Source organism: Hyperolius riggenbachi, chromosome 2 (genome assembly GCF_040937935.1).
Source record: "Hyperolius riggenbachi isolate aHypRig1 chromosome 2, aHypRig1.pri, whole genome shotgun sequence".
In the NCBI taxonomy this organism is placed as follows: Eukaryota; Metazoa; Chordata; class Amphibia; order Anura; family Hyperoliidae; genus Hyperolius; species Hyperolius riggenbachi.
The window spans coordinates 132627523-132652403 of NC_090647.1; the positions used below are offsets into that span (position 1 = coordinate 132627523).

General features: G+C 44.0%; 1 protein-coding gene across 13 annotated transcripts in view; it reads right to left on the minus strand.

Annotated features, from left to right (window-relative positions):
* DTX3 (deltex E3 ubiquitin ligase 3) overlaps positions 1-24881 on the minus strand; it is a 223453-nt gene that overhangs the window by 44224 nt on the left and 154348 nt on the right. For 7 of the 13 annotated variants that reach the window (XM_068267449.1, XM_068267448.1, XM_068267442.1 and 4 more), the window contains 2 exons: positions 15919-15977; positions 6273-6523 (listed from right to left, as the gene is read on the minus strand). The exons of 2 other annotated variants lie outside the window; for them this stretch is intronic. In XM_068267449.1, coding sequence (XP_068123550.1) covers positions 6483-6523; positions 15919-15977 — 100 coding nt within the window. In that variant the 3' untranslated portion in view covers positions 6273-6482. Of the gene's footprint in view, positions 1-6272; positions 8918-13656; positions 15978-24881 lie in introns of those variants that run through there. 4 more of the 13 variants (XR_011026104.1, XM_068267451.1, XM_068267452.1 and 1 more) reach the window with 4 other exon arrangements.

Below are 24881 nucleotides of genomic sequence, written 5' to 3' on the forward strand. Positions count from 1 at the left end.
AAACAAAAGTACACAAGTTAAGATTGAATGTTGGATGTTTAATAACTCAGTCATATCTTCAGTATATTGCAGCCCATTTGTACCAGATTACAAAACATATTGAGTGAACGGTTTTCCCTGCAGGATGACTCATAGTAGCCAGAAAGAAATTACTGTCCTTGTACCACACATCAAAACCCAGAAATAAATAGATAAAAAGTCATTTATTTACAGCCTATGTTCTGCAAATGCCCCCACATCATAATTTGGCATAATTAACTTGCCTGCGGCAAAGTCATTTTGTGAGGAATATTTTTATTTCAAGAAAAATCTGTTTCCCTGTAATTGCTGTAAAACTAAATATATATTATACAAGTGATGAGCGTTGTCACAGTCGGTGTTGCTCTCACTTCTTAAGTGCCATGTAACATCTGCCTTGGAAGGTATGTTATTTTTAGTGCTGAATCTGTTATCTCTACTATACTACTGCCTCAGTTCTAGACCAATCTGTATGTCCCAGTAGGTAAAGGAGACCTGAAATGCGATACAAAATGGCCTGGCTCTAAAGCTGATCGCTTGACTTTAGTAGCATCCGAGTCCCATATCTGTAAGCATGCAGCTTGTGAAGTCAGAACTCCTGATCTGTATACTCATTTTGGGTCAATAAAGGGGTGCAGTGTGACAGGGGGAGCAGTGGGCACATAGCCCTCACCTTTCACTTGCTGTTGAAGCCACGCAAAAATATCGGCATGAGCAAATATGGACACAGTGCCCTATTCACCTTGCCCGTAGACAATGATCCTGTAGAGGATTCCCATGTTCTCCTCACTGCTGCTACCCACCGGAAACAGATCCGTTGTGTGCTTCACTGTAGTGCCTCCTCGTTTAGAATCTGGTGTGAGCACTGGTGTCCCCCGAAATCACTGAATGGCAAGTTGTATAATGAAGCATTGGCAATGGCCCTCCTTACCCTTGGGATATGTGTGGATGTGTGTGTGTGTGTGTGTGTGTGTGTGTGTGTGTGTGTGTGTGTGTGTGTGTGTGTGTGTGTGTGTGTGTGTGTGTGTGTGTGTGTGTGTGTGTGTGTGTGTGTGTGTGTGTGTGTGTGTGTGTGTGTGTGTGTGTGTGTGTGTGTGTGTGTGTGTGTGTGTGTGTGTGTGTGTGTGTGTGTGTGTTGTTATGCTTGCCATAGGAGCAATTAAACTTCACAAAAACTGCCTGGTTCAAACACTACAGACCAGAATTATCAGCAGCAGTGCCAGGCAACTGGTATTGTTTAAAAGAAGATAAATATGGCAGCCTCAATAGGTCTCTCACCTCGGGTTCCTCTTAACCTGGCTATGCGCTTCACAACTTTACTTTTAAAATTACAATCAACTAATCAAAAACAACTTTGTGGTTCAGTATTTGAAATTACAATCATGAATACGTAAATCCACTTCAGTTTACGATCAATTAGACGTTTTTGTCTAATCAAACATCCAATTGGGCAAAGAATATGTACATTGTATGGCTGCCATTAGCCAATTCTTGACCAGACTTTCAGAGCTGCAAAGACGGGCAGGGCATGAAATGCTTCTAATACTTACAGGGGACAGAATTTGTGGCGCTCATTGTAATGCGTGAGCTCCTGAGAGAGCTGTGCTCACCCAGTACAGCCAACTTTTGTGAATTACCGCAAATGCAGAGTCACGGGCATAAGTGGTGCCATGCATCACATCATGTGTCATTCACTTCTAGACGTCACAACTGATCAGTGGTGGACCATAAGGCCCCTGTGCAGAAAAAATGAAGCGAGCCCCCATGCGGTGCATGTAGTGCCATGTCGCAAAAAGTAACCCAATCTCACCAGATGAACGATTGCTGTACTGACATTGCTGTAGGCCTGTAGCTGAGCAGCATGTGCTGTCAATGGAGATGGAAGGGAGGACAAGTGGCATACATGCAAAAATGGCACTGGGAAATTTGGGCACATGGTGAAGCCGAAAAACATCACCCTGCTTTTGCAAATTTCTCGGCGGTATTTATTACTATTCCCTGTTCAGGCCACTATGGACTCGGGTAAGATGCAGTTCGGCTGCCAGCTACTGCTGGTGGCTGCATTGCACATTTTTTTCATGATCTGGCCTCTGTCTTTTGCTGGTGCACAAAATTACCCTTTGAACGCAGCTTCAGCCACATTACAGACTATGGCGACACCCAAATGTCCGGCGCCCTTTTTCTCAGAGCAAGTGGAGCACAGAAGGACAGGTGCGCACCTAATGGGCTCATCATTCCCCCCAGTGTGGCAGATCTCTACATGGGAGGATAGTGATCCCTAGGGATGCTCTGACAAGAAAATCCGAGTGCCTAAGTGTGATTAAATGAGCATTAATTACCGCCGGTGTGGAGCGGGGACATAAAGGGTTATTTACATATAAAGCTGCATCCTCCTGCGCTCCAAATAGGATTCACAAGCGTCCTATTGATCGGGTTGCAAACCTCGCTGCGGGCACTTCCTCCTTCCCCGGCTTGAAGGAGGAAGTTCATGTGTGAGGCTTGCAACACGATCAATAGGACGCTTGTGCATCCTATTTGGAGCGCAGGAGGATGCAGCTTTATGGGTAAATAACCCCTTATGTCCCCGCTCCACACCTGCGGTAATTAATGCTCATTTAAATCACAAATCCGAGTGCTTAGGCAGAGAGAGACAGCCAGGTGAGGAATGACACAGGTAGTATAGACAGCAACATATGGGGGGGGTTGTGAAATAGAGAGGGATAGTCACATGGGGAGGTAGTGAAGAACAGACAGCCACATTGTGGAGTAACACAGGTAATGAGACCTACATGGGTAGTAGTGAGATAGGGAGAGAGACATCTGAGGAGTGACACAGGGAGGTAGTGACCACCACATGGGGGTATTAACACAGGGAGAAAGACAGCTATAAGAAGAGAGATACAGGGAATGAGAGACAGCTATATTGGCGGGTGAGTATACATGGAGGGGGTGACAATGACATTGGGGGGGGGGCGGGGGGAATAAGGGAATAATACATGAACACACACATCACTGAGAGGACCATGAACCTTACCTTACCACATGGTGGCGGTGGAGACAGCACCTCATTGGCGTGACTTGATTGTATCATCAGACAGCAGTGGATATTACAAGATCCTCTTGCAGCACCTAGGAGGCATTGTGAACGACTCACTCCCTCAAACACAGTATGCAGGTGGTGTGCTTTCTGCAGGGGCCAGGTGTCTGCACATAATCAATCTAGGGTCAGTAACCCCGACTCTGTCACACACATGGGACATTACTTGATAAATGAGTCTTATCGTGTAGATTGGGCTTCAGTCTGGCTAGTTGCCTTTCAACAGTACAGTAAATGCCTGGAAAGCTCAGGGATACACTGATATTACACTGCCACCTACTGGCCACCCGGATTGCTCTCAGTATTGCCTATGCAAGTCTGTACATTGTGTAGGTTAGGTTTGGGTTAGATCATTAGACAGCTTCCGGTAGCCTTTGTGTACTTTCCTGTTAGGATTCCTCATTACAGATGTGCAGATATAGATCGTAGCCTTGTGATCACAGAGCCCATGACCTTCTGCAGTGTTAATGCAGCTCATTTGGAAGAACACTTGTAGTCACTGCAATAACTGACCGGTCAATGCTTTCGACTCAGGTGGGCTGACCCTGACAGCTGAAATACAAAAACACTGCGCTGACCAATAAAACCAGGCTGTTTACACACAAGCCTCTAGTTATTAACCTCCCTGGCGTGTAATGATTATTAATCATTGTTTAATGATTATTTCCAGATTTAGGGTCTAAAAGCCGTGCAATTCCTTTTCACAAGCTTTTAGACCCTAAAAACAAGAAAGAAACATACCGCAGAGCGATCTGAAGCAGCTCCTGCATATAGCTCACTCAGGCACAGGATTACCGCTCTGAGCTGCAGATTTCCGTCCCAAGCCTGACTCGGGATTACCGCTAAGGAGGTTAATATGAATAGCAATCAGTTCAGTTATATAGCGCACATTGGTTCATGCAGTCCAGTAAATCAACGGATTTGAAGATGTGCTCCTCCAAAACCACCATGAATACAGCAGTCTTCAGCGGGACTGGAATGTAAAAAGTCTGTATTTTTGTATCTATTGTCTATTACCTGTTTTGGGATGTCGGCCACCCGTTATTGTCTGTAATCCTATGTATTGTACAGCGCTGCGTAATATGTTGGCGCTATATAAATCCAATAAATAATAAATGAGGGAGTGACAGCCAACTGGGAGGGTAGTGACCCAGGGAGAGATGGCCACCTGGGAGGGAGAGACAGCCACATTGTGGAAAAGTGATGGGTTATCAGTCCTTTCCTGATATTTGAAAAAAAAAAACAAAAAAACTGCTTGTCCAGCATGTTGCAACAGTCATTGATCACAATGGGCTGCTTATTACGGTCTGTAATGTTTAGCAGGTGCATGAAACTGGTACTGTATTCATGAAAAAGAAGGCAGGGCAAGAGGAAAAGCATCAAACTTATCTATACCTTTGGTAGGTCGAATTAGAACGGTCCATTTTCAAGCTGCATGCGCTTGTAAATCGTTTGCATAATCCTGCATCAACTTGGAACTTCATTCATCAACTGCATCATATCAACATTCATTTTTAAAAAGGCTTTGCGACTGAAAAATGCATGTGTTGGCTTAACCTTCTTGCAATTAACAGATTGGTTTTTCAGACTTCAATAACTGCATAAAAGACAGACCACATGTTTCACAGCTCTGGGCTGCTCCCTCGGGTCAGTAAAGTGCTGAATCTGAAGTTGTCCTAACCTTTTCAGAAACGTATTCGGAGATGTAGTAGTTTTAGTAAATGCAGCAGCAGACATTTTCATCAACCTAGTATTAGGATAGCTTATCATTAGTAGGTAGGGATGGTCAATGAAATGCAAATAATTTTCAAATTGATGCAATTTACAATGTGCACAGGCCCTTATTTTATGTTTGAAGAACTTCATTAACCGCTTCTGATTGAAATCTATGCTGTTTGGAGGTTTTTATTCCTACCAAGGCGTAGATTTCACCTCACTGCCACTGCGTGCTCTCGCTGCTGTCTCCCCGCCGCAGCTCACTTGTCCTGCCGTCTGACAGCAGAGCTCTGTGAGCCAGTTCATAGGCTCCTGACCTGGTCATCAATGTGAGCGAATCCCATTGGCCAATGAAAGCAGCTCTTGAGTGGCTCACAAAGCTCTGCCGGCATAGAGACTGTCAAGTGGGTGGCCTGAGGAGACAGGTGTACAGCGGTAGTGGCGATTCAGCGGAAGCAGTTTTTTGGTGCCAGCGGCCTCTGGTCCTAAAAGTGTACCAGAGCTGGATTACATTGAACGTTTTATACATACCTGGGGCTTCCTTCAGCCCCATACGCTCCTATGCCACTGTCCTCAGTCTTCTGCAGCTCCGGTACCGGGTCCCCGCACTTCCATCAGTCGGAGCCAGTCTGACGTAAGAGAAGTGCATTCTTTGTGTATCTCTCCAGCAGCAGCTGGAGATGCACGTAGAGAGCGCATTACTCATGCGTAGATTGGAGTCGACTGACGGAAGTGTGGGGACCCGGTACAGGTGCTGCAAAAGACGGAGGACACTGGTGTGGGAGCGTTCGGAGCATATGGGGCTGGAGGAAGCCCCAGGTATGTATAAAATGTTTAATGTAATCCAGCCCCGAGTCCCTTTAAAAAAAAAAAAGGACGAAATAAGATAATCGATTTATACATACCCGGGGCTTCTTCCAACCCTATCCGCATGGATTGCTCCCACGCCCGTCCTCAGTCTTCTCTGTCACCGGTACCGGGTCCTGTAATGTCAGCCATTCGCGGTTTTACGCATGAACAGTGACTCCCTCTGTCTCCTGCCTTATGCACTTGCCTGCGCAGTAGAGGGAGCGCACTGCGCTTGCGTTGACTGGCCCTGAAGTTACAGCACAGGGTATCAGCGACAGATAAGGCTGAGGACGGCGGTGTGGGAGCGATCCATGCAGATGGGGCTGGGGAAAGCCCCAGGTATGTATAAATCTATTACCTTATTTTGTCTCCTTAAGGGGCCAGAGACCACTGGTACTGAAGGGGAATGAGAAAGTACACAAAGATCTGTTATTCGCACTCCAGAGATGAACTTGGCTTGGCTTTTATGAAGTAGGACGGGATTTCGGTAAATGCCAGAGACCTGCTATAAACGTTTTGTGTATAAATACATGTCTGAATTTTCCCACTGTCAGTACCCAAAATAAATCATGCTAGACAGGAGGCCAGGTCATTTTCAGAGATATGTCTTTTTTTTTATTACAGCTTAAGTGAATACATCAAAACCATTCCCACAATGTCCCATAAAGTGACCCGCAGTTATGTACATTATGCAATACAACTGTATGTATTGTAGAATACAATGCACACAGCTAATGTCTAGATGCAGTTCTCAAAAGCCCTTCTAGTTTTCAATGACATTTCCTCCTTTTTGCCAGACAGATCAACACGGCATTGCCAGTTCCTCTCTGGCACTGAAGGGTTCTAAACACAATATAGAAAGAAGAGAAATGGGAAATTATTATTTCTTCTAGAAATCACGACACTCCTTTGACAACAGATATATTGCAATACGTACTAATGCCTTTTTAGGCAAGGGCCTTCATCAGGGCCTGTTCACACAGATGCGATTCTCATCTGTTCTTCCATGAGAGCTAATCTACAACACCCGGTGCCAAGCGAATCGCTGGCTGAGCAAGAGAAAACCGATGAAAAAAAGGACAGAAATGCAGTGTGAGCAGACCCCAATAATGATTTCACAAGCAGTCACATATCCTGGAAAAGTAGACAAGTCACCTGGGCAAGGTACAAGTCCACTGTAACTACCAAATTGTCTACAAAGCAGGCCTCTATAGCAGCAACCTAAAGATACACCTAGCAAGACAGTTCCCCGGCTGCAAACATTTTGTGTACAGTTTAGACACCTGCAGCGAAAGTGCATATACACTGTATATGAAGTACGCAGCCTAGCTCTCATCATAGAACAGTATATTATAAATATGCAAAGCTACCGCTTACATACATCCATATGTGGTTTGTCTTCAACCCTTCCGAGACCACTAATACATTGGTTGTCATATTCTAATCCTTTTTGAAAGAGATCTCCTCTATTACCCCTTAGCTTGTTACATCTGTACATGAACAGCTGACATTCTGGCTGGACCAGACATTTGGTAACCACATATAGTCTCCCATTATTGTGCTTATGAAGCATTTGGCTGGCCATGCAACTTCAGATCATTTGTGACATGTACTGAAAATCTGGACTTCGGTGACTGTTGCATCTGCAAATAAACTCCAATCTGAATGATTTGCTTCTTCATAGCTGTATTGCTGAGCAGATCATGTATAGATTGTAAAGCATTCTTGATACAATTAGGCTATGCACTTATGGACAGTGAAGACTGCATAGTGTTTACATCTCCTGGGATCAGCACCACCCATAGAGACATCTGTACTGTATGGCGGGTGCAGGCTTTAAAAAAAAAACAAAAAACGGACACTTTCCTGACTGCTAAATGCATCTAAAACTTGTTGTCTGTAAAAGAGAAAAAACAAAAACATGGAGTACTAATATCTACATTAAAACAAACGTGTACTGATGACTACGTTCACCAGAGGAACGATGGGTCTCATTTCTTATCTTCTTCTTCAGTTATAAAGCCCCAGAGGAAACCTATTCAAACAGGATATCAAACTCTGCATTTTAACAAGGAAATGTAATTGGTCTAAGCCAGGTAACCAGCGATGCAAATATGGTTTGTGTTAGTGTTATTAGTTGATCATCCATGAAACGGGCATTGGCAGCTCACATGAGCAGGAAGTAACGCCCCATAAAGCTGGGCGAATCACCTCTCGGGGTAGATGCTGCACTGGTTCAGGATCAGACTAGCTGGCTATGGCTGTCCAACAGCTGGAAAACCTTGGCTGACTTACCTCTGCTGTAACAGAAGAGGGAGGTGGGGGTATATGAACCATAAGGAACGGGTTCTGCTGTATAGAATCAAGTAAGATTTAACAACCTTCAATTTCTCTGGTTTAGTTCAAAATCTTCACATACAAGTGACACTACTGTAGTTGTTGGAGAAGGCAGAAGAGTGGCAAGCAACTTACAGCAATTCTGTTGCGGACTACATTGCAAATGTTTTTGTAGCCCTGAAGCTCCTGTTCAGGACCTTGCGTTCGAGTAGATGTGACACGGGAGTTGAATTGTAAGGAGTGACTGATAGACTGACCAACCAACCAGATTGCAGTTGTCCCCAAACTTTCTGACTCATTAAAGAAGCAGCATTAGATTGATTTATCGGTGGTCATTGATTGCTCACACTACAAAAAATGATAAAAGCTTAAAAAGCCATATTAACAAATAGGCCACTCTACAAGGAGTGGCAAAAAATCCACTTACTGCTGCCATGATAGTTATTAAATCAAACCTCAGGACTAAGATGAACACCCAGCTCTGGGTCCTGATCTACCAAAGCTGCTGGCTGCAAGTTAGTTGCCAACACCGGCCATATGACATTCACTTTTTTTTTTTATTATGAATAACTTGCCCAAAGAGAGAAGGCTGTTGAGTAGTCACCAGATCTTTTGTATGGTTAATTTTTAACAGTAGAGTACCCTAATAAATACCACTAAGCTTGGTAATTTTGTTTTCCTCAACAACAGGTACATGTAGGTGGCAATACTGAAAAGCAGACAAGGTCTCAGACATTACCATGGAATATGCCAATATGCCCCTTCTCTGTCTGCCATAAAGAAGCCACTGTGCTAATGTCCTTCCCCCTCCAGTCTTCCTGCTCTCATACTTCTGTAAGTGTTCCTTCAATGGAAAGTCACAGTGTCAACAAATCTCAAGGATTTTCAGTTAAAGGGACACTAGTGAATAAAGAAAAAATGAATATCAAAATAAAATACAGCGTCAAAAATCATTGTTTTAAATAAGTCAAAAAAATAAAATAAAAACTGTATGAAAGTACATTTTGCTGCCTTATACCCTAATCTGTAGTTTACCGACATGCTCCTGAGCTTCCTGATGGCCTTGTGGACTGTTATACTCGTCATCTGGTGCATTGTGGGTAACCACAAAATGTTCATTTATAGCTGAATTATTGCAAGTTTCCTTCTGTTTTAAGGCGGCAAATGTCACCAAGCATTGCTTATTAGTAGGAGGGCTTTTCGGTCTCTTTTAGCCCCCTATAAATTCCTAGTGGTTTGGGTCACCCCGAGCTGCTTGGTTATTCTGTTGTACTCATCAAGAATCCTAAATGCTTCAACCACGCTCTCTCTATCCCTCCCTGTAGTACTGTGTTTCACAGCACCCATAAGCCCTGCTGAGTAACTTGCCTCTCCAATAGTGCAGTATACCACACAAGCACATATTTGACAGACCTTCAGGAGTCCCTGCTGACGTGATATGCGTGCCATTCTGCAATTGCCATACAGGCAGCTTTGACTATTTGAGAGGAGGAGGAGTCACTCTTGCAGGTCTCCTGGGAGCTAAGAAACACAGCACTACAGTAAAGGACAGGGAGAACACCAGATTTGTGTATTGCACTGGTTTTATTCTTGCTGTACAACCTAATAGCAGCATTTGTCATACCTCTGTTGGAATAACCATGGTGACTATAGTTCCAATTTGCTGGAAAACCAGCATACCTGTGAACATATGCCATCAGGACCTTATAACCAGCAGAGTGAGTATATCTGAACATTATTAGGGATGGTAAATGAGATGTAAATTGTTTCGAGCGGATGCAGGATTACACAATTTTTTGCAGCTTGAAAATGGACCAAATTCTACATTTGCAACTTTCAATTGGTCCATGTTCAAGCTGCATAAAAAAAAAAAAAACAACAACTAAAAAAAAAACCATGCATAACCTTCCATCAACTCAAAAATGATTTGCATGTCATTGATAATCTCTATATATTAATTGATTTTTGTGAAGCTGTAGTTATATATACACATTCTGAGGAAGAAATTTGCCTGAAAACATGAGCTACCTTTTATCAGTATAAGCATATCAGAAATTGGTCTATACACATTACATATATGTGCATATATTAATTTTTTTGCTGCTTGTTTGACTTCATTCAGTTGCTCCACAGGAACTTTTGGTGGAGGTTGTACATCACTGCCTCCTAGCGGTTGGTGTACTCACTCCTATTCAGGTTAAACTAAGACACAATCTTGTTGGCATGAAACACAGCAAAAGTAGCCAGGACTTCAGGCAGCAGCAGGTGGGTAGCCCTCTGAATTTCTCTCTTAGGACCAGTTTCTACTAGTGCTGCGCGCAGCGGCACTTCCTGGTCTGCGTGAATGCTGACGACTCCCATAAGCCGTGCCATGCATGGCTATGGGATTCGCAGCCTCCCACACGGAAACTGATGGCAATGTCGGCTGAATCGCTAAGGTAAGCGATTCGGCCGGCGGCGCCATTGTGTCCTATGGCAGAGTTTCCCCGCACAATTTGCCTGCGGGGAAAGTCTGCAGATTCGGCCCGGTTTCCACACTGGTGGAAACAGGCCCTTACTCAGAGGCTTTCTCTGGTTTTCTCTCTACAGCCTCCCGGCTTCACTCGTGATTTTCTCCAGCAAGTCGCTGACCAACGATGACATGATGGACGGGAGTCATGGCAGATATACTGCAGGAAAGGTGCACTCTTCAGCACATTCCTGATGCTAGAGTTGAAGGAGTCATGATCGAGTCTGGTTCTGCGGTTGGTGTTCTTACCACACTGGCTCTGCACCTTGCGATTAATGTTTTTACCACAAAGGCTCTGCGCCATGTGGTTGGTGTTCTGCGCTGTGTGGTTGGTGTTGGACTTCCCTGAAAGGAACTTAGTGCAAGTGAGATTACTTCTAACTGGATCATCAGTGGTGCTGCTTAAGACGGCAAGGCCTATCGCTAGAGGTCCATCGCAGAGGAGAGCCAATGTATGGATGGCAGAAGGAACCACCCAGCGAGGCAGGAGAAGGGGAAGTTGGAGGGATGGTATGATAAGAACACCAAACCACAAGGTGCACATTTATGTTTTTATATTCAGGCATATAGTCTATGAACAATTTTTGAGGTAATACTCAATAAACCAGCAGGGACCAGCAATATTCTGAATTCTCAAACAATATATTTTGTGGCTGAGGTTAAATGCAAAGAGCAACCAATTTAGACTTTTTAATTTAACTGTTCAGTTCTCTTTTAACGTCGTCTTAATCAAGCAAGATTGTATTTTATGAAATTTGTGTGATTTGGAGGAACACCACCTACTGTATATTACTTTTTTTTTTTTTAACTTGTGGGATTTTGTGTGGAAATAATTTATACACTGTACACCTCAAAGTGAGTAAAAGGCTGCCGAAACACAGGATCCAAATACAGAACTCTGTATTAATTCCTAGCTAAGGCATTCTCTAATCACCTTTGCAGAGGTACGCTACTACCGGTTTCAGCAGAGGTGATGCCTCAGCAACCCATTTGAATCTGCAATGATGAATCTGAGAAAGGTAAGGGGAGAAGTCCCCACTGGGTAATATGTTTCACTAAAAGGAGCAAAACTTCTGGATACCAAGCAACTACTTCATGGGCATAAGAGGAAACTTAAAGTCTACTCTGTCAGCCTTAATGGTGGTTAGGTGGTTGCTCTCTTAGAAAATGAGCAGAGATCCTCCTCCAAGGCTAGTAGATATTATCCATACTATCAGGTCACCCCTTTTCTTCCTTACTATTAAGATCTGTGCAGTTAAAGGCGCGTACACACGCCATACCGCCGCAAATGATCTGTGAGACCCTCTCGCTGGGCGGATGTTCAGCAGACAGTAGAACGTGTGTACGCGCTGTCGGCAGACTGATAAGGCTGTTTCTGAACGATCCGCTCAGCAGATCTGTCAGAAACAGCCTTATCAGTCTGCCGACAGCACGTACACACGTGCTACTGTCGGCTGAACATCCGCCCAGCGGGAGGGTCTGACAGACCCGTCGTTTGCAGCGGTATGGCGTGTGTACGCGCCTTTATGGTAATAACTTTTCTAACAACCAGTCCACCTCCTGACTTCAGAATTTACACCCCTGGCTTTCACATGTTAATGAACTGATGACTCAACAGCTCTTTTTTGTTTCCTGGAAAACTTCTTTAGGGTTGTTTCTCATCAAAAAGTGATTCGCGATTTCATGCAATCGATTTTGAAGCAATTTTCAAAAAAAAAAAAAAAAATGCTACATGCAGCGCTTTGATTTTTTTTTTTTCTTTGAAGAAATCGATACAGCATCAAATAGCTGTTTGATTACATTCGCCAAGCATTTATCAAAAGTTAGCGATTGGAAAAATCACTGAAAAGCACTCTTAGTGTGAAACAGCCCTTCGGAAGCAGTAAGCACTGGGTTGACCTCAAATCATGTTGAAACTCCTGATTTCCCTCCCATCTGTCAGTACAAAACTTCCAGTTCTATGCTTTCTGAACGCCTTAGGAATGGCGTACACTACACTGGGTGCATTCAAGATACACAATAGCATCTACTGAAAGCTATGATCTCATCACTCAATGTAAACTGTGCACCACAAGGCATTCTATGGTAATGATTCACAAAAGTAGACCATGGTGGGATATTACAGCAAACTGGTGTTAATTTTCAGGAAATCCCCCCAGGATTAGGACCCTTTCTAAAAGGCAGATGCATGCAAACATCGGGAAGGATGAGTAGTTGCATGGGTGAAGGGAAACTGGGTGCAGGAAATACTCAAATAGTAAATGCCATGATTGGGAAGCCCTAAAGTACATTTCAAATGGGGACGTTAAGGTTGCCTAGAAAGTTACCATGGAGACCAGAGACATTGAATGGGAGCGGATAGTCCTGCTAAACATAAACACGCTTACTTGACAGGATAACTAAGCCTACAAATTGAAGTACAGCAATTTACCTGGCCCCAAGTGCTAAAAAAAAAAAAAAGATAACAGCAACCTGGATTATCTCTCTGAGGTCTGTTGATGGGTGGCAATGACAGCACTTATTTATACACATCAGAAAGTTCATGAATCAATCAGCACTTCAGGCTTTTCATAAGCTGATGCATTACTTTATCCTTTAAGCATATGTCAAAACATCATGAATGACAATTGCCTGGTGTGCTAAAGGACTTACAAGGCCAAAGTAAAAAAAACAAACAAAAAACCAGTTCAGTACCTGTAGCTAATTTGAATACACGGAGGACGCCATCCGCGCAGTTTCACCGGGTCCCCACTGCTCAATATCGCAGCAGGCCGGTTCCCGACCCCACAGCCCAGGTCGGGCTCTCATGCCACCTGCAAAATGTCCGCCCGGGCTGGCCACGGCTGCGCAGTCCGCACAAACGCGAGTGCGGCTGCACAGCTCTAGGGCCTCCCCCCTGATCCATGCTGCAGGCTGTCTCCTGTAGCGTGGATTGGGGGGGGGTCTGTGCTGACTGCGCAGCCATGGCCAGCTCGGGCGGACATTTTGCAGGTGGCATGAGAGCCCAGCCCAGGCTGTGGGGTTGGGAGTCGGCCCAGGGGTATATTGAGCAGTGGTGACCCAGCGAAACTGCACGGAGGGCGCGGATGGCGTCCTCCATGCAATCAAATTAGCTACAGGTACTGAACTGTTTTGTTTTTTTTTCCTTTGGCCTCGTAAGTCCTCTAACCAATCCATGGACTTCCTGCTGTTACTATAGATGTCGCTTTCATCTAAGGTTTTCCACCCAACTAAATGGCAAGGTGCGCCACTCCAAACCTACATACTGCATTGTTTATACACAGCAGTGTGACACACAAGATGGAGAACTGAAGGGGTAGATAAATGTTATTTCTGAGCCAGTGGGCAACTGCACTTAAATCTGTAACTGCAGTTACCGTTAAAGTTATGTCCACGACAAACATTCATTTATGAAGATTTGAAAAATGTAATTTATGTGTATAGCTATAAATTTGCTTCAGTAAACACCACGGTGCTTGTGTGGTTTAGCCACCCAGGACCCTTTTGTCACTTTTCAGAGGGTGTTGCAAGAAGCTTGTCACAGTGCTCTGTGCAACACCTCCAGAGTAGCAAAGCAGAAGCATGGAGACAGTATATCTACCAAGCTTTGATTTAAATAAAGCTTCAGAATAGTAGTTAAAATCCCAGTGATGCAGTATATGGTGGTGGTTAGCTATGACTGCTGCACCGCAGTATAAAATATCTCACATTGTCAAACATCACTATCTAGATTTCACACTCTGTTATAGGCACCTCTCAGGCACTTGTTAAACTGCAACTTTGTCTCTCAACACCTTCCCAAGCTGCAAATGTAAGGTAATATAATATAATACAGTTCTCTTAACATCTGTAACGCATTTATCCCCCACAGGCTTTCTGAGACACAGACTGTCAGATGAGCAAGAACACAGCACATAATTAACACATTCTTTTATGTCTTTAGTGGTCACCCGGCTACCTTGTAATGCTGCTGAACTAGATTCACCATGGCGCAAGGAGATTGGTACGGAGACTTTAAGTGGCATAAAACAGCCTTTTTTTTTTAAAGTAGCTGAAGGAAACTATTTTGACTACATTATGTGTTTTAGATCATTTAAGAAAATTTGGAACATATATTTTGTTGCTAGGCATCAATACTCAAAACGATGATGTGAAATTATAATTTCCTTTGCTGACATTGCTATCAGTTCTGATTCAAGCAACATGCAATGTCAATCAGCACCAACTACACAGGAGCACACATAAGTAGACAGATCTACAGACAAGAGACTGAAAACATGTCCTGTCCTGTCCTATCTGCAGCAAGGGGTGGAGCATAGGAAGGACCTGAAATTTTCCCACCCAGCACAGCTACAAAGGAGAAAAATCTATTTGTTCAAAAAGTCACCACAGTTCCATTAACACTCTGGATAAGACGCTACAACTTCCTCTAGGTAAAGCAGAGCTATCAGCATCAACTGAAAACCAGAATACTTAGACTCGAACGAAACAAAATGAAATTATGGCATGGAAAAAAGCCTCAACAAAAAGAGTGACCTGTCTGCCTTTAACCTTCCATGTGTATGTCAGGATCCATCCTGATCTCTTCCTGGACTCAACTGAGCACATCATTCCTTTTTCAGAAATCAGAGGGGTTAGAGCAGCACACAAGTTGGAAAGTCACATTTTGCAATAATGTGCATTTGCCACCATGGACAGTTTTCATCAACACCCTCCAACAAAGGCCTATACAGGCCAATCTTTACAATGTATTCCTCAGGAGCATTACCTGGCAGGATCAGCTTGTACAAGGCTGGCCTAGGAATAATACAAAGGGTAGAGAAGAACTTAAAACCACTGCAACACATAGTACAGTGAGCAATATAGAAGGAAAAAAACAAGATGCATAATGGGCTGAATACAGTATTAGGACTGCGGGATACATTATGTGCCGTTGTTGTCAGCCTGGTCCTTTCTACAGGTCTCCCATCCACAAAACTCAGAATAAGGAATTCCTATGAACTGCCAGACCCATAATTCTCAGAAACAAGTGTCTTCTCCATGGCACTACCGTAGTCAGATAGGGTACTCAGTGTCTTGAGAAGTCTCATTAACACAATCACGTTTCAAATGTCTCCCAATAAACCAGTAAGGCAAACCTCCATTGAAGAGTCATTAACATTTAACAGGCTGTCCAACCCATTGCAAAATGTCCAGTGTTCAAAGTTGCTGCACTTCAGAGTAGATCTCTGTATAGTTTACAAGGAATGCAAGATCAGCAGGTGAGCTAAAACAGAGGACAGAAAGAAGAAGTGGGGACCAAGGCGTTGCTTCCTCCATGGAAAATGGTTGTCTGTTATTTCTCAGTGCCTGAACACTGCACAATGCCTCCTCTTCTAGTCTGCAGTGATACCTTTGGCTCGCAACTCCTCCTGAACTCGTAATAGGTAGGTGGGGTCAGGGTAACCAAACCTAAAAAATATGAAAGAACATTTTCAAGTTTGTGTCCGTCACGTAGCCAATAAATATGCACACTGCTTAAATTATAAAGAACATCAGCCTCTGTTTAAACAGGTACCAAAGTATAAACATACATGCTACAGCTCACACTACTTTTCCAAAATCCATAAGTTATATGGAACTCAATGGATGTATTGGCTCCCAAACAGACATATATATAAGTCAAGAGGTGTAGGCGCTACTACGGTCTCCCGAGGTGACGTTTCACGCGACTCTCTTTCTCCTCACTCCCTCCGTAAGGTTTCCAGAAAGTGCAAGCAGCCCTCAGGTCGATTTGCGTAGAGGGGAGAAAACACAAACACGCCACATAGGGTAATAACGTCTGGCCAAAAGTATTACAACCTTCACCTGCCCTACAACGGTGTAGCACACTCCAGATATAATGTATATAGATTGCGCTCACCAGATAGTGTGGCTGCTCAATCACAAACAGCATCAACCGCTTGCCATCTATAGCCAATCGATCATGAAGCTTCTTAATCCTGCTGTAGTTATCTCCAGTCCTCCACACACTTGTACTTTCAGATATGTCAAGAGAAAAAACACACAATAATGCAGTATCTTAACACTTTCTTTGGCACCTCCATCTCACCCTAGTGTAGCACCCTTTGCAATAATTGCAATGCGCTCACCAGATGGGGTGGCTGCTCAACGACAAACCGCAACAACGGCCCAATATAAGCAGCCCCTGGCCCGCTGATTTTTTCCTTTTGGCTGCAGTAGCCTCTGAAAATGCAGGTGTCTTCAGCTCTATACTTGGAAACAGAGGCTACTGCAGCCAAAAGGAAAAAAATCAGCGGGCCAGGGGCTGCTTATATTGGGCCGTTGTTGTGGTTTGTCGTTGAGCAGCCACCCCATCTGGTGAGCGCATTGCAATTATTGCACAGGGTGCTACACTAGGGTGAGGTGGAGGTGCCAAAGAAAGTGTTAAGATACTGCACTATTGTGTGTTTTTTCTCTTGACATATCTGAAAGTACAAGTGTGTGGAGGACTGGAGATAACTACAGCAGGATTAAGAAGCTTCATGATCGATTGGCTATAGATGGCAAGCGGTTGATGCTGTTTGTGATTGAGCAGCCACACTATCTGGTGAGCGCAATCTATATACATTATATCTGGAGTGTGCTACACCGGTGTGGGGCAGGTGAAGGTTGCAATACTTTTGGCCAGACGTTATTACCCTATGTGGCGTGTTGTTTGTGTTTTCTCCCCTCTATGCAAATCGACCTGAGGGCTGCTTGCACTTTCTGGGTACCTTACGGAGGGAGCGAATAGAAAGAGTCGTGTGAAACGTCACCTCGGGAGACCGTAGTAGCGCCTACACCTCTTGACTTATTTATCTGTGACTATTACGGTGTGGCGAACCGGTACTAAGTAGAGGTGGAAAACTAACAACTGTGGGTGGAGCGCAACATCTCTGAGAACTTTTATACCCAAACAGACATAACATTACCCAATTACCAAAATAGTCTGTACTCATGCACAATTTTTTCTTAATCGCCCGTCAGGACTGCACTTGATCCTATGAGTGACAGTGCAGGACCCCAATGCCATCCTTCTATGGGGGATGGGGTCATTAAGGGGCTTATGTGGGTGGGGTCAAGGAGGGGAACAACAAACTAAGATGCCGCTTGTCGATTAAAGATTAAAATGTTACACTGAACTCCATATATTCCCATCCACCAGCAATTGTCCTTTTTTGTTTGTAGCAAAATTCTTCAATATGGCCCACTTCTATCATTCTGTGAACCTGAATTGTTGACTGTACCAAGATTATTTATGCACCAAGCCATATACCAATGTATTAAGTTCTCTTTTGTAACAACCAATACCTGCACTCTTTTTTTTTGCACCATTTTATATACTGTATGTAATGCCCATACCTTTCAATAAATCCAGTTTGATTTAAAAAAAAAAAAAAAAAAAAAAAAAAAAAAAAAAGCATGCTGAATCATTAAGCGACTAGAGATGTCGCGAACCTCCGATTTTCGGTTCGCGAACCCTGTTCGCAAACCTCCGCGGAAAGTTCGGTTCGTGAAAAAGTTCGCGAACCGCCATAGACTTCAATGGGGTGTTATAAACTGTTCTAATCACCTTTTTCCGGCACCAGCAACTCATCAGCAAGAGTTGCACACATGACTCATCACAGCAAGCAGGAGATAGACTTTCTCAGGCTTCTTCAATATTCACGTTGTTTATTCAGGAAACAGAAATACAGATAGATACAGTTCATCATATCCTAGCCACGCCAATCTTCATGTTGCGTTACAAGCTTCTTGATTAAACTTCCTGCTGAAGTCAATCAGGTACCTTCTTTCTAAACTACGTTACTAGACTACCTATGTACAGCATACATTATATCAGATTACATATAGAATGAAAATACTTAGAGGTTCCAGTCAGCATTAAAGTAGGAAGCATAGCAGGAATCAGAGAGAGAAACTCCCCTCTGTCCGCCCGTCCCGCATCTTTAATAGCGGATAGGAAAGAGTTAAATATGACATCATCTTCGCCACGACTATTGGCTTAGCCCCCTCGTGGTGTCATACTACACACCTACTCGATTAATATTCAACGACACCTTTCCTTTACTTACTGGAATTTGGTATTTTGGTAAACACGGCCTATGTTTACTGTTCCTGTGGTGTACGTGTTGAGGTCAGAGTAGGCCGGTGGCCTTCTTTTAGGAACATGTTCTCCGATGTTCTCAGTCTCTGCTTGTTTATTCAAGCAGACACTGAGATGTCTCTGCCTGCATCACAAGACACTCTATTTATGTTAAAGACATACTCTGCGGACAAGCCTTTTATCTAAACTCAGGCCAAGTAACTGAGGCCTACTTAAATTCTAACATGGGGATGCGAACTTCAAAATTTTCAAAAATTTCTACTGGCTAAAATAATGTTAGAAAACATGTTTCAAGTGTTCTAATACCTGGCCCCACCCTCCACCCTCCTCCTCCTTCCTACCCTCCTCCCTCCTACCCTTCTACCAGGGAATTCCAGTATTTCAAAGGGAATTCCATCTGCCAGGGAATTCCAGTATTTCAGAAGCCAGCTAACATACCGTGGCTGGGGATTGAACCCAGGTATCAGTGTATGGTAGGTAACTAACATATCCATTATACCACCAACACTTCTAGCTGCAGCTAGCCTAGCATGTACAATTTATGCTCAGTCCAAAAGAAAAATAACATTTATATCATGCTTTTCTCCTGGCAGACTCAAAGCACCAGAGCTGGGGATTGAACCCAGGTATCAGTGTATGGTAGGTAACTAACATATCCATTATACCACCAACACTTCTAGCTGAAGCTAGCTGCAGCTAGCCTAGCATGTACAATTTATGCTCAGTCCAAAAGAAAAACAACATTTATATCATGCTTTTCTCCTGGCAGACTCAAAGCACCAGAGCTGGGGATTGAACCCAGGTATCAGTGTATGGTAGGTAACTAACATATTCATTATACCACCAACACTTCTAGCTGAAGCTAGCTGCAGCTAGCCTAGCATGTACAATTTATGCTCAGTTCAAAAGAAAAATAACATTTATAATCACACTTTTCTCCTGGCGGACTCAAAGCGCCAGAGCTGCAGCCACTAGGGCACACTCTATAGGCAGTAGCAGTGTTAGGAAGACTTGCCTAAGGTCTCCTACTGAATAGGTGCTGGCTTACTCAGACAGAGCCGAGATTCGAACCCTGGTCTCCTGTGTCAGAGGCAGAGCCCTTAACCATTACACCATCCAGCCACTGCTTAAGGATATGTAGCACCATCCAGCCACTGCTTAAGTGTATGGTACTGCATGGCCTTGCCTTTCGTGTTCAACCTCTGGTGGGAGGTGGGAGGAGGGAAGCAGCTGTCCCTTAAATAATTAGTGTAGGCAGACGAGTCAAATGGTATAAGGACCTTGCTTGGAGGAGGGAGGGAGGGAGGGAGGGAGGGAGGGAGGGAGGGAGGGGGGGCGGGCCTCCAGCAGTGAGAGCAGTGTGTTTGGCAATAATGTGCCTGCTGACTGATGTAGAGGGTCAAAGTTTTGCTCAATAGAGCTTTATGGGACGAATCGAACTTCCCCGAAAGTTCGACTGGTGCAGGCGAACGCGAACCCCCAAAGTTCGCCTGGAACCGTTCGCGACATCTCTATAAGCGACCCCAGCAGACACCTGTACACGTTTGATTCTTCTCCATACAACATGCTGCATTTAGAAAATGCTAGCTCAACTCCACTGCAGTAAAGATGTTGTAAAACTGGGCATATACACACCAAGTAGTTAATTGTATGGCTTGATTGCACTCAACCACATTCCCGGCTCAAGGCATTTCTGTGCTTGTAAATAAGCTATCAGTATGGGAGTACTCAACCTACAGCATTAACACAATACCTGCACCTTGGGATCTGAAGTTGTGTCCAATGTTTCATGTTTAATGTTTCCTTGCTATACAAATTCTAGAAGACGCCATTTACTTGATTTGTCTATGCACACAGGGGTAACAAAGTTTAGGGTCTCTTGGGACTATGAATACCATCACCTCATACAGAAACTTTGCAACTTGCTTCCATCAGCCCTGACCCGCTAGACAGGCCCATATAACACAAATGGCGTTGCCCACTTCCCATTTTGGACAGAAGAACATCTAGTCCTAGACCTGGCTAACTTTATTGGAGCTGGGAAAAATCTTCACACTATGAAAAGAGCCAACAAGTCAAAGAGTCACCCGTGTGTTCCTCTAGAAGGAAGGCAGCGAGTGATCATTCTTTCACTGCTTTCAATGATGAACATTTTAAGCCGTCGAGGGCCACATAAAATGGTGAAGAGGGCCACATTTGGTCTGCGGCAGGGCTGTGGAGTCTGAGTCGAGGAGTCGGAGCAATTGTGGGTACCCGGAGTCAGAGATTTCATAAACTGAGGAGTTGGGAGTCTGAGTCGGATGATTTTGTACAAAATCCACAGCGCTGGTAAGTATTAGACTAAGGAGTCGGAGCGATTTTGGGTACCCGCAGTAGTAGTCAGAGGTTTCATAAACTGAGTCGTCGGAAGATTTTTGTATCTACTCCACAGCCCTGCTGCGGACCTTGTGTTTGACACCTGTGCTCTACTGTGTTCTCCCCAGGCGCACTCTGAGGCTTTGTTCATATCTAGAATCGAAAAACTGCTGATGGCCGCATTTTGCGATTTTGTGATCGATTTTTTCCCCCTCCCGGCACTTACCTGCGTGCTACAATTTTATGTAAAGCGCTTTTCAAAGCACTTTTGCAAAATGATTTCTTTTTTCACTTTCTTTTTTTTTAATTCAAAAAGTTTTTATTGGAATAAAAAGTGTTGCATAGATAAACAAGTACAAAAGGCTATTTTGTGCAAAGTGAAATATATCACGAGTATACAGATACACATTCTGAAAATTATAATCACATCATAAGTTCAAAAGTTAAAAAAAAAAGGGCAAAGTGCTATTAATCAAGAACAGCAGCAGCATATTATACATCTTTTCTTCTTTTTTCACTTTCTAACGCAAGTCAAGGAGTGAACGCTTTGACCCGGAAAAGAATAAATGCAATGTATTTATTCTTAAAAGTGCAAACGCAATCGCTGCAAAAGAGATTTTGTGATCGTTTTACGTTTTTACTATACCTTCCATTGTAGCAAAAATTGCCCCCAAAAAATGGTGCAGGCAGCTCTTTGGTCAGCGGAAAGCTGATGAAACGTGCAGCTATGAACAGTCCCATAAACGTGCAGATATGAACAGTTCAATAAAGGCGATTTTCAACATCGCCAGCACTTTAAAAAATAGCGAAAACGCACTAGGTGTGAACAAAGCCCTTAGCCAGGAGCTCTACCCGGTTAATTTTGGTGAGCACCTGGATGTCATTGTCTCGCTTCCTCATCCTTCTACACTGTAAGCAGAGATGCACCGGCCCTGCACTCCCCCCAGCTACTTTTTCATAGCACTCTGCTGGAAAAAAATTCTGGGTAGAACGCTGCTCTATATGAACTTCTTATTGGAACACCAGGATTCAGTGCTGACACATTTATAGATGAGCATTCAGACAAGTCACTCCTGATAGAGATATAGAGGATCTTCTCAGAGCTACAGCAGTCAGCGGTATTTCCTTAAAGGGATACTGTAGGGGGGTGCCATGCCATGCACAAGTAGCCATACACCGTGCACTCCTAGCCCGGCCAGTGCCAGTGCAGTCACCCAGACTCCGGCAGCTTAGAAAAAGAACGCAGGGTGCTTTCAGGTACAATGCGAGGGGGGGGGGCAGAGGGGAGAACAAGGGGAGCGGTAGGCATCTGAACAGGTGACAGTTTATGCCAGCTCCCCCTGTTTTCCATGTTTTTTTTTTCAACTCTGGTATCCTTTAAGAACAGCCGAGCCAGTGAATTTAAACAGAATAAATAAATGATAATTATTAATGAACAGCTTGGATAGAAAACATGACGGTCTCTTTATACTCACAAGTTTGCTGCCAAAGTGCACTAGCTGCAAACAGAAATGAACTCTATAATAAAACAAGGGCCATAAAAAGCCATTCATCCTTTCCCATGAAAGCTATTTTATACTTCAATAATTAAATAGACATTTCATCTGTAATACCACCCAATGCAATTTTCATTTTATGGGCTGGAGAGGGCCTTAAATCTTTGTTCAGTAAATGCACTGACAACAAGATTGCCCACACTATATTGTCAGTGGGGTTTTAAAGCCTCTGCCTGCTGCTGCTCCAGAAAGATTGGCTTTTTCAGTACAGCCAAGCAGCTCTACCTTTTGGGAGAGTAGGCGTGGCCACGATAGTACGACCACCTTAAAGTGAACAGGAGGTGCAAGACATGTGGAGGCTGCCATACTTATTTCCTTTTAAACAATAGGCTTGTTGCTGGTCATTCTGGCATCGGTATTAACTGAATCAAGGCTGTCGAGTTGGTACAAAAATCATCCGACTCCTACGTTTATGAAACCTTCGACTCCAGGTATCCAAAATTGCTCAGACTCAGACTCCACAGCACTGGTCTGAATCATAGAAATGAAACAAGCATGCAGGTAATCTGGTCAGATATTAGTCACAAAGTTTTTTTTTTTTTTGTCAAATCTGCATGCTTGTTCAGGGTCTATGGCTTAGGCCCGGTTCACATTAGCGGTTTTCTGCGGAGCCGGACGTGAGCATCCGGCCATCAGGAAAACTGTCCAGTGTGCTGTAAACTGTCAGTTTTCTATTTGTTACTATGCAGCTGCAAAACCTTCCGTGTCCATTCCGCTGGGCACAACGGTCCGGAAAATTGGGTCCTGCAGCATTTTTTCGTCCGCACAGCGGAACGGACCACGGAACCGTACGACCGGTTCCGTTGGCAAACACTAATGTGAACCGGGCCTAAACATTAAGTGGATCAGCAGGACAGCCAGCCAATGTGCACTGTTTAAAAACAAATAAATAGGTCAGCCTCTATAGGTCTCTCGCCTCACGGGTTCGCTTTAATCTGGATTTGAGAGGTGCTGCTTATCTTTCACACTCAACCCTTTTTCTCATTGGTGTAAATGTAGAGGAGTGGGGTTTGGATGGCATGACTTTGTAGTCCACAAATGGAAGCCCCATATTAAATGAAGATCTGACGGTTTCTAGAGATAATTATGTATTCTGTACTACAAACAACATAACTCTCCCCAGCGGGCAATCGAAAAATACAGAATGGTATCAAATCACCTTTGGTTTTAACCTATATGATCGATCACAGAGTTCTAAGCAGAAGTGTAATTTAATTCGTATGGTAATAGTTGTAATAACCATATTTTTCAGAATATAAGACACACGTTTCCTTACCCCCAAAACTGGGGGGCGGGAGGGGTGTTTGGGGGAGTCATTGGATCTTATATTCAGAATATGCAGTGCAGCACTTACTGATCCTGCTGCCACGCTCCTCTCCTCCACCATCTTGGGTCATCTGCGGGCGCCGACCTTTACACATCAGGACCTCAGCCACCACGCTCCGCTTACCTAGTCTCCGTCTGTAGCTGCCACACAGCCTTCAGCTGTACAGCCACCACCGCCGCCCTTCCTTGGCACTTCTTGGTTACTGTTCCTGTGTGACCTGACGGCACACATGCACCAGGTAAACACATGAGGTGCACTGTCAGATCAAAAAGTAACAGAGAAACAGTATCCGGGAAGTGCCGAGGAAGGACGCTGCAACCAGGAAGGGTGGCGGCAGCACGTTTACACTGGAAGGATGTGAGGCGGCTGCAGCCTATAGACGGACTATGGGGAAGGGGAGCATGGAGGCTGGGAGCAGCATAGTGTACAGAGGCCAGATGACCCAAGATGGAGGAGGAGAGGAGCACAGCAGCAGGATCAGGTAAAATCTTCCAATGGAGGTGTAGAGTAGTGTAGCTGGTGGGCATAAAGTGTTAGTGTAGTGTAGTTGGTGGGGGTAGCAGGGTTAGTGTAGTGAGCCTTAGATAGAGAAAGTTTGGGGGGAAAGGTCCATAAGATTCCCCTGACCATAGAGACACCAGGTTTAGTACTTTTTCCCCCTGACTTTTGACCTCTAAATCTATGTGTGTCTTAAAGTTCGGAGCGTCTTATATTCAGTAAAATACGGTAAACTGTTGAATCTTTGCAAACATTTACTACATATGGCTTGTATTGAATTGTTCTGGTTCTTGAAAACTGTCAGATTAAGCTCCCGGATCTACCACTCCCAATTTATTGTTCAATTAATTGAGGAGACCAGACCACTTGCTCCAGTTTTGACAAATTAACCCCAACGTGTGATGATTTTACCCAGTGTTGAGCAAACTATGGCCTGTGCAGAGCTGTGGAGCTCCAACTCTGACGCCTCAGTTTATGAAACCACTGACTAC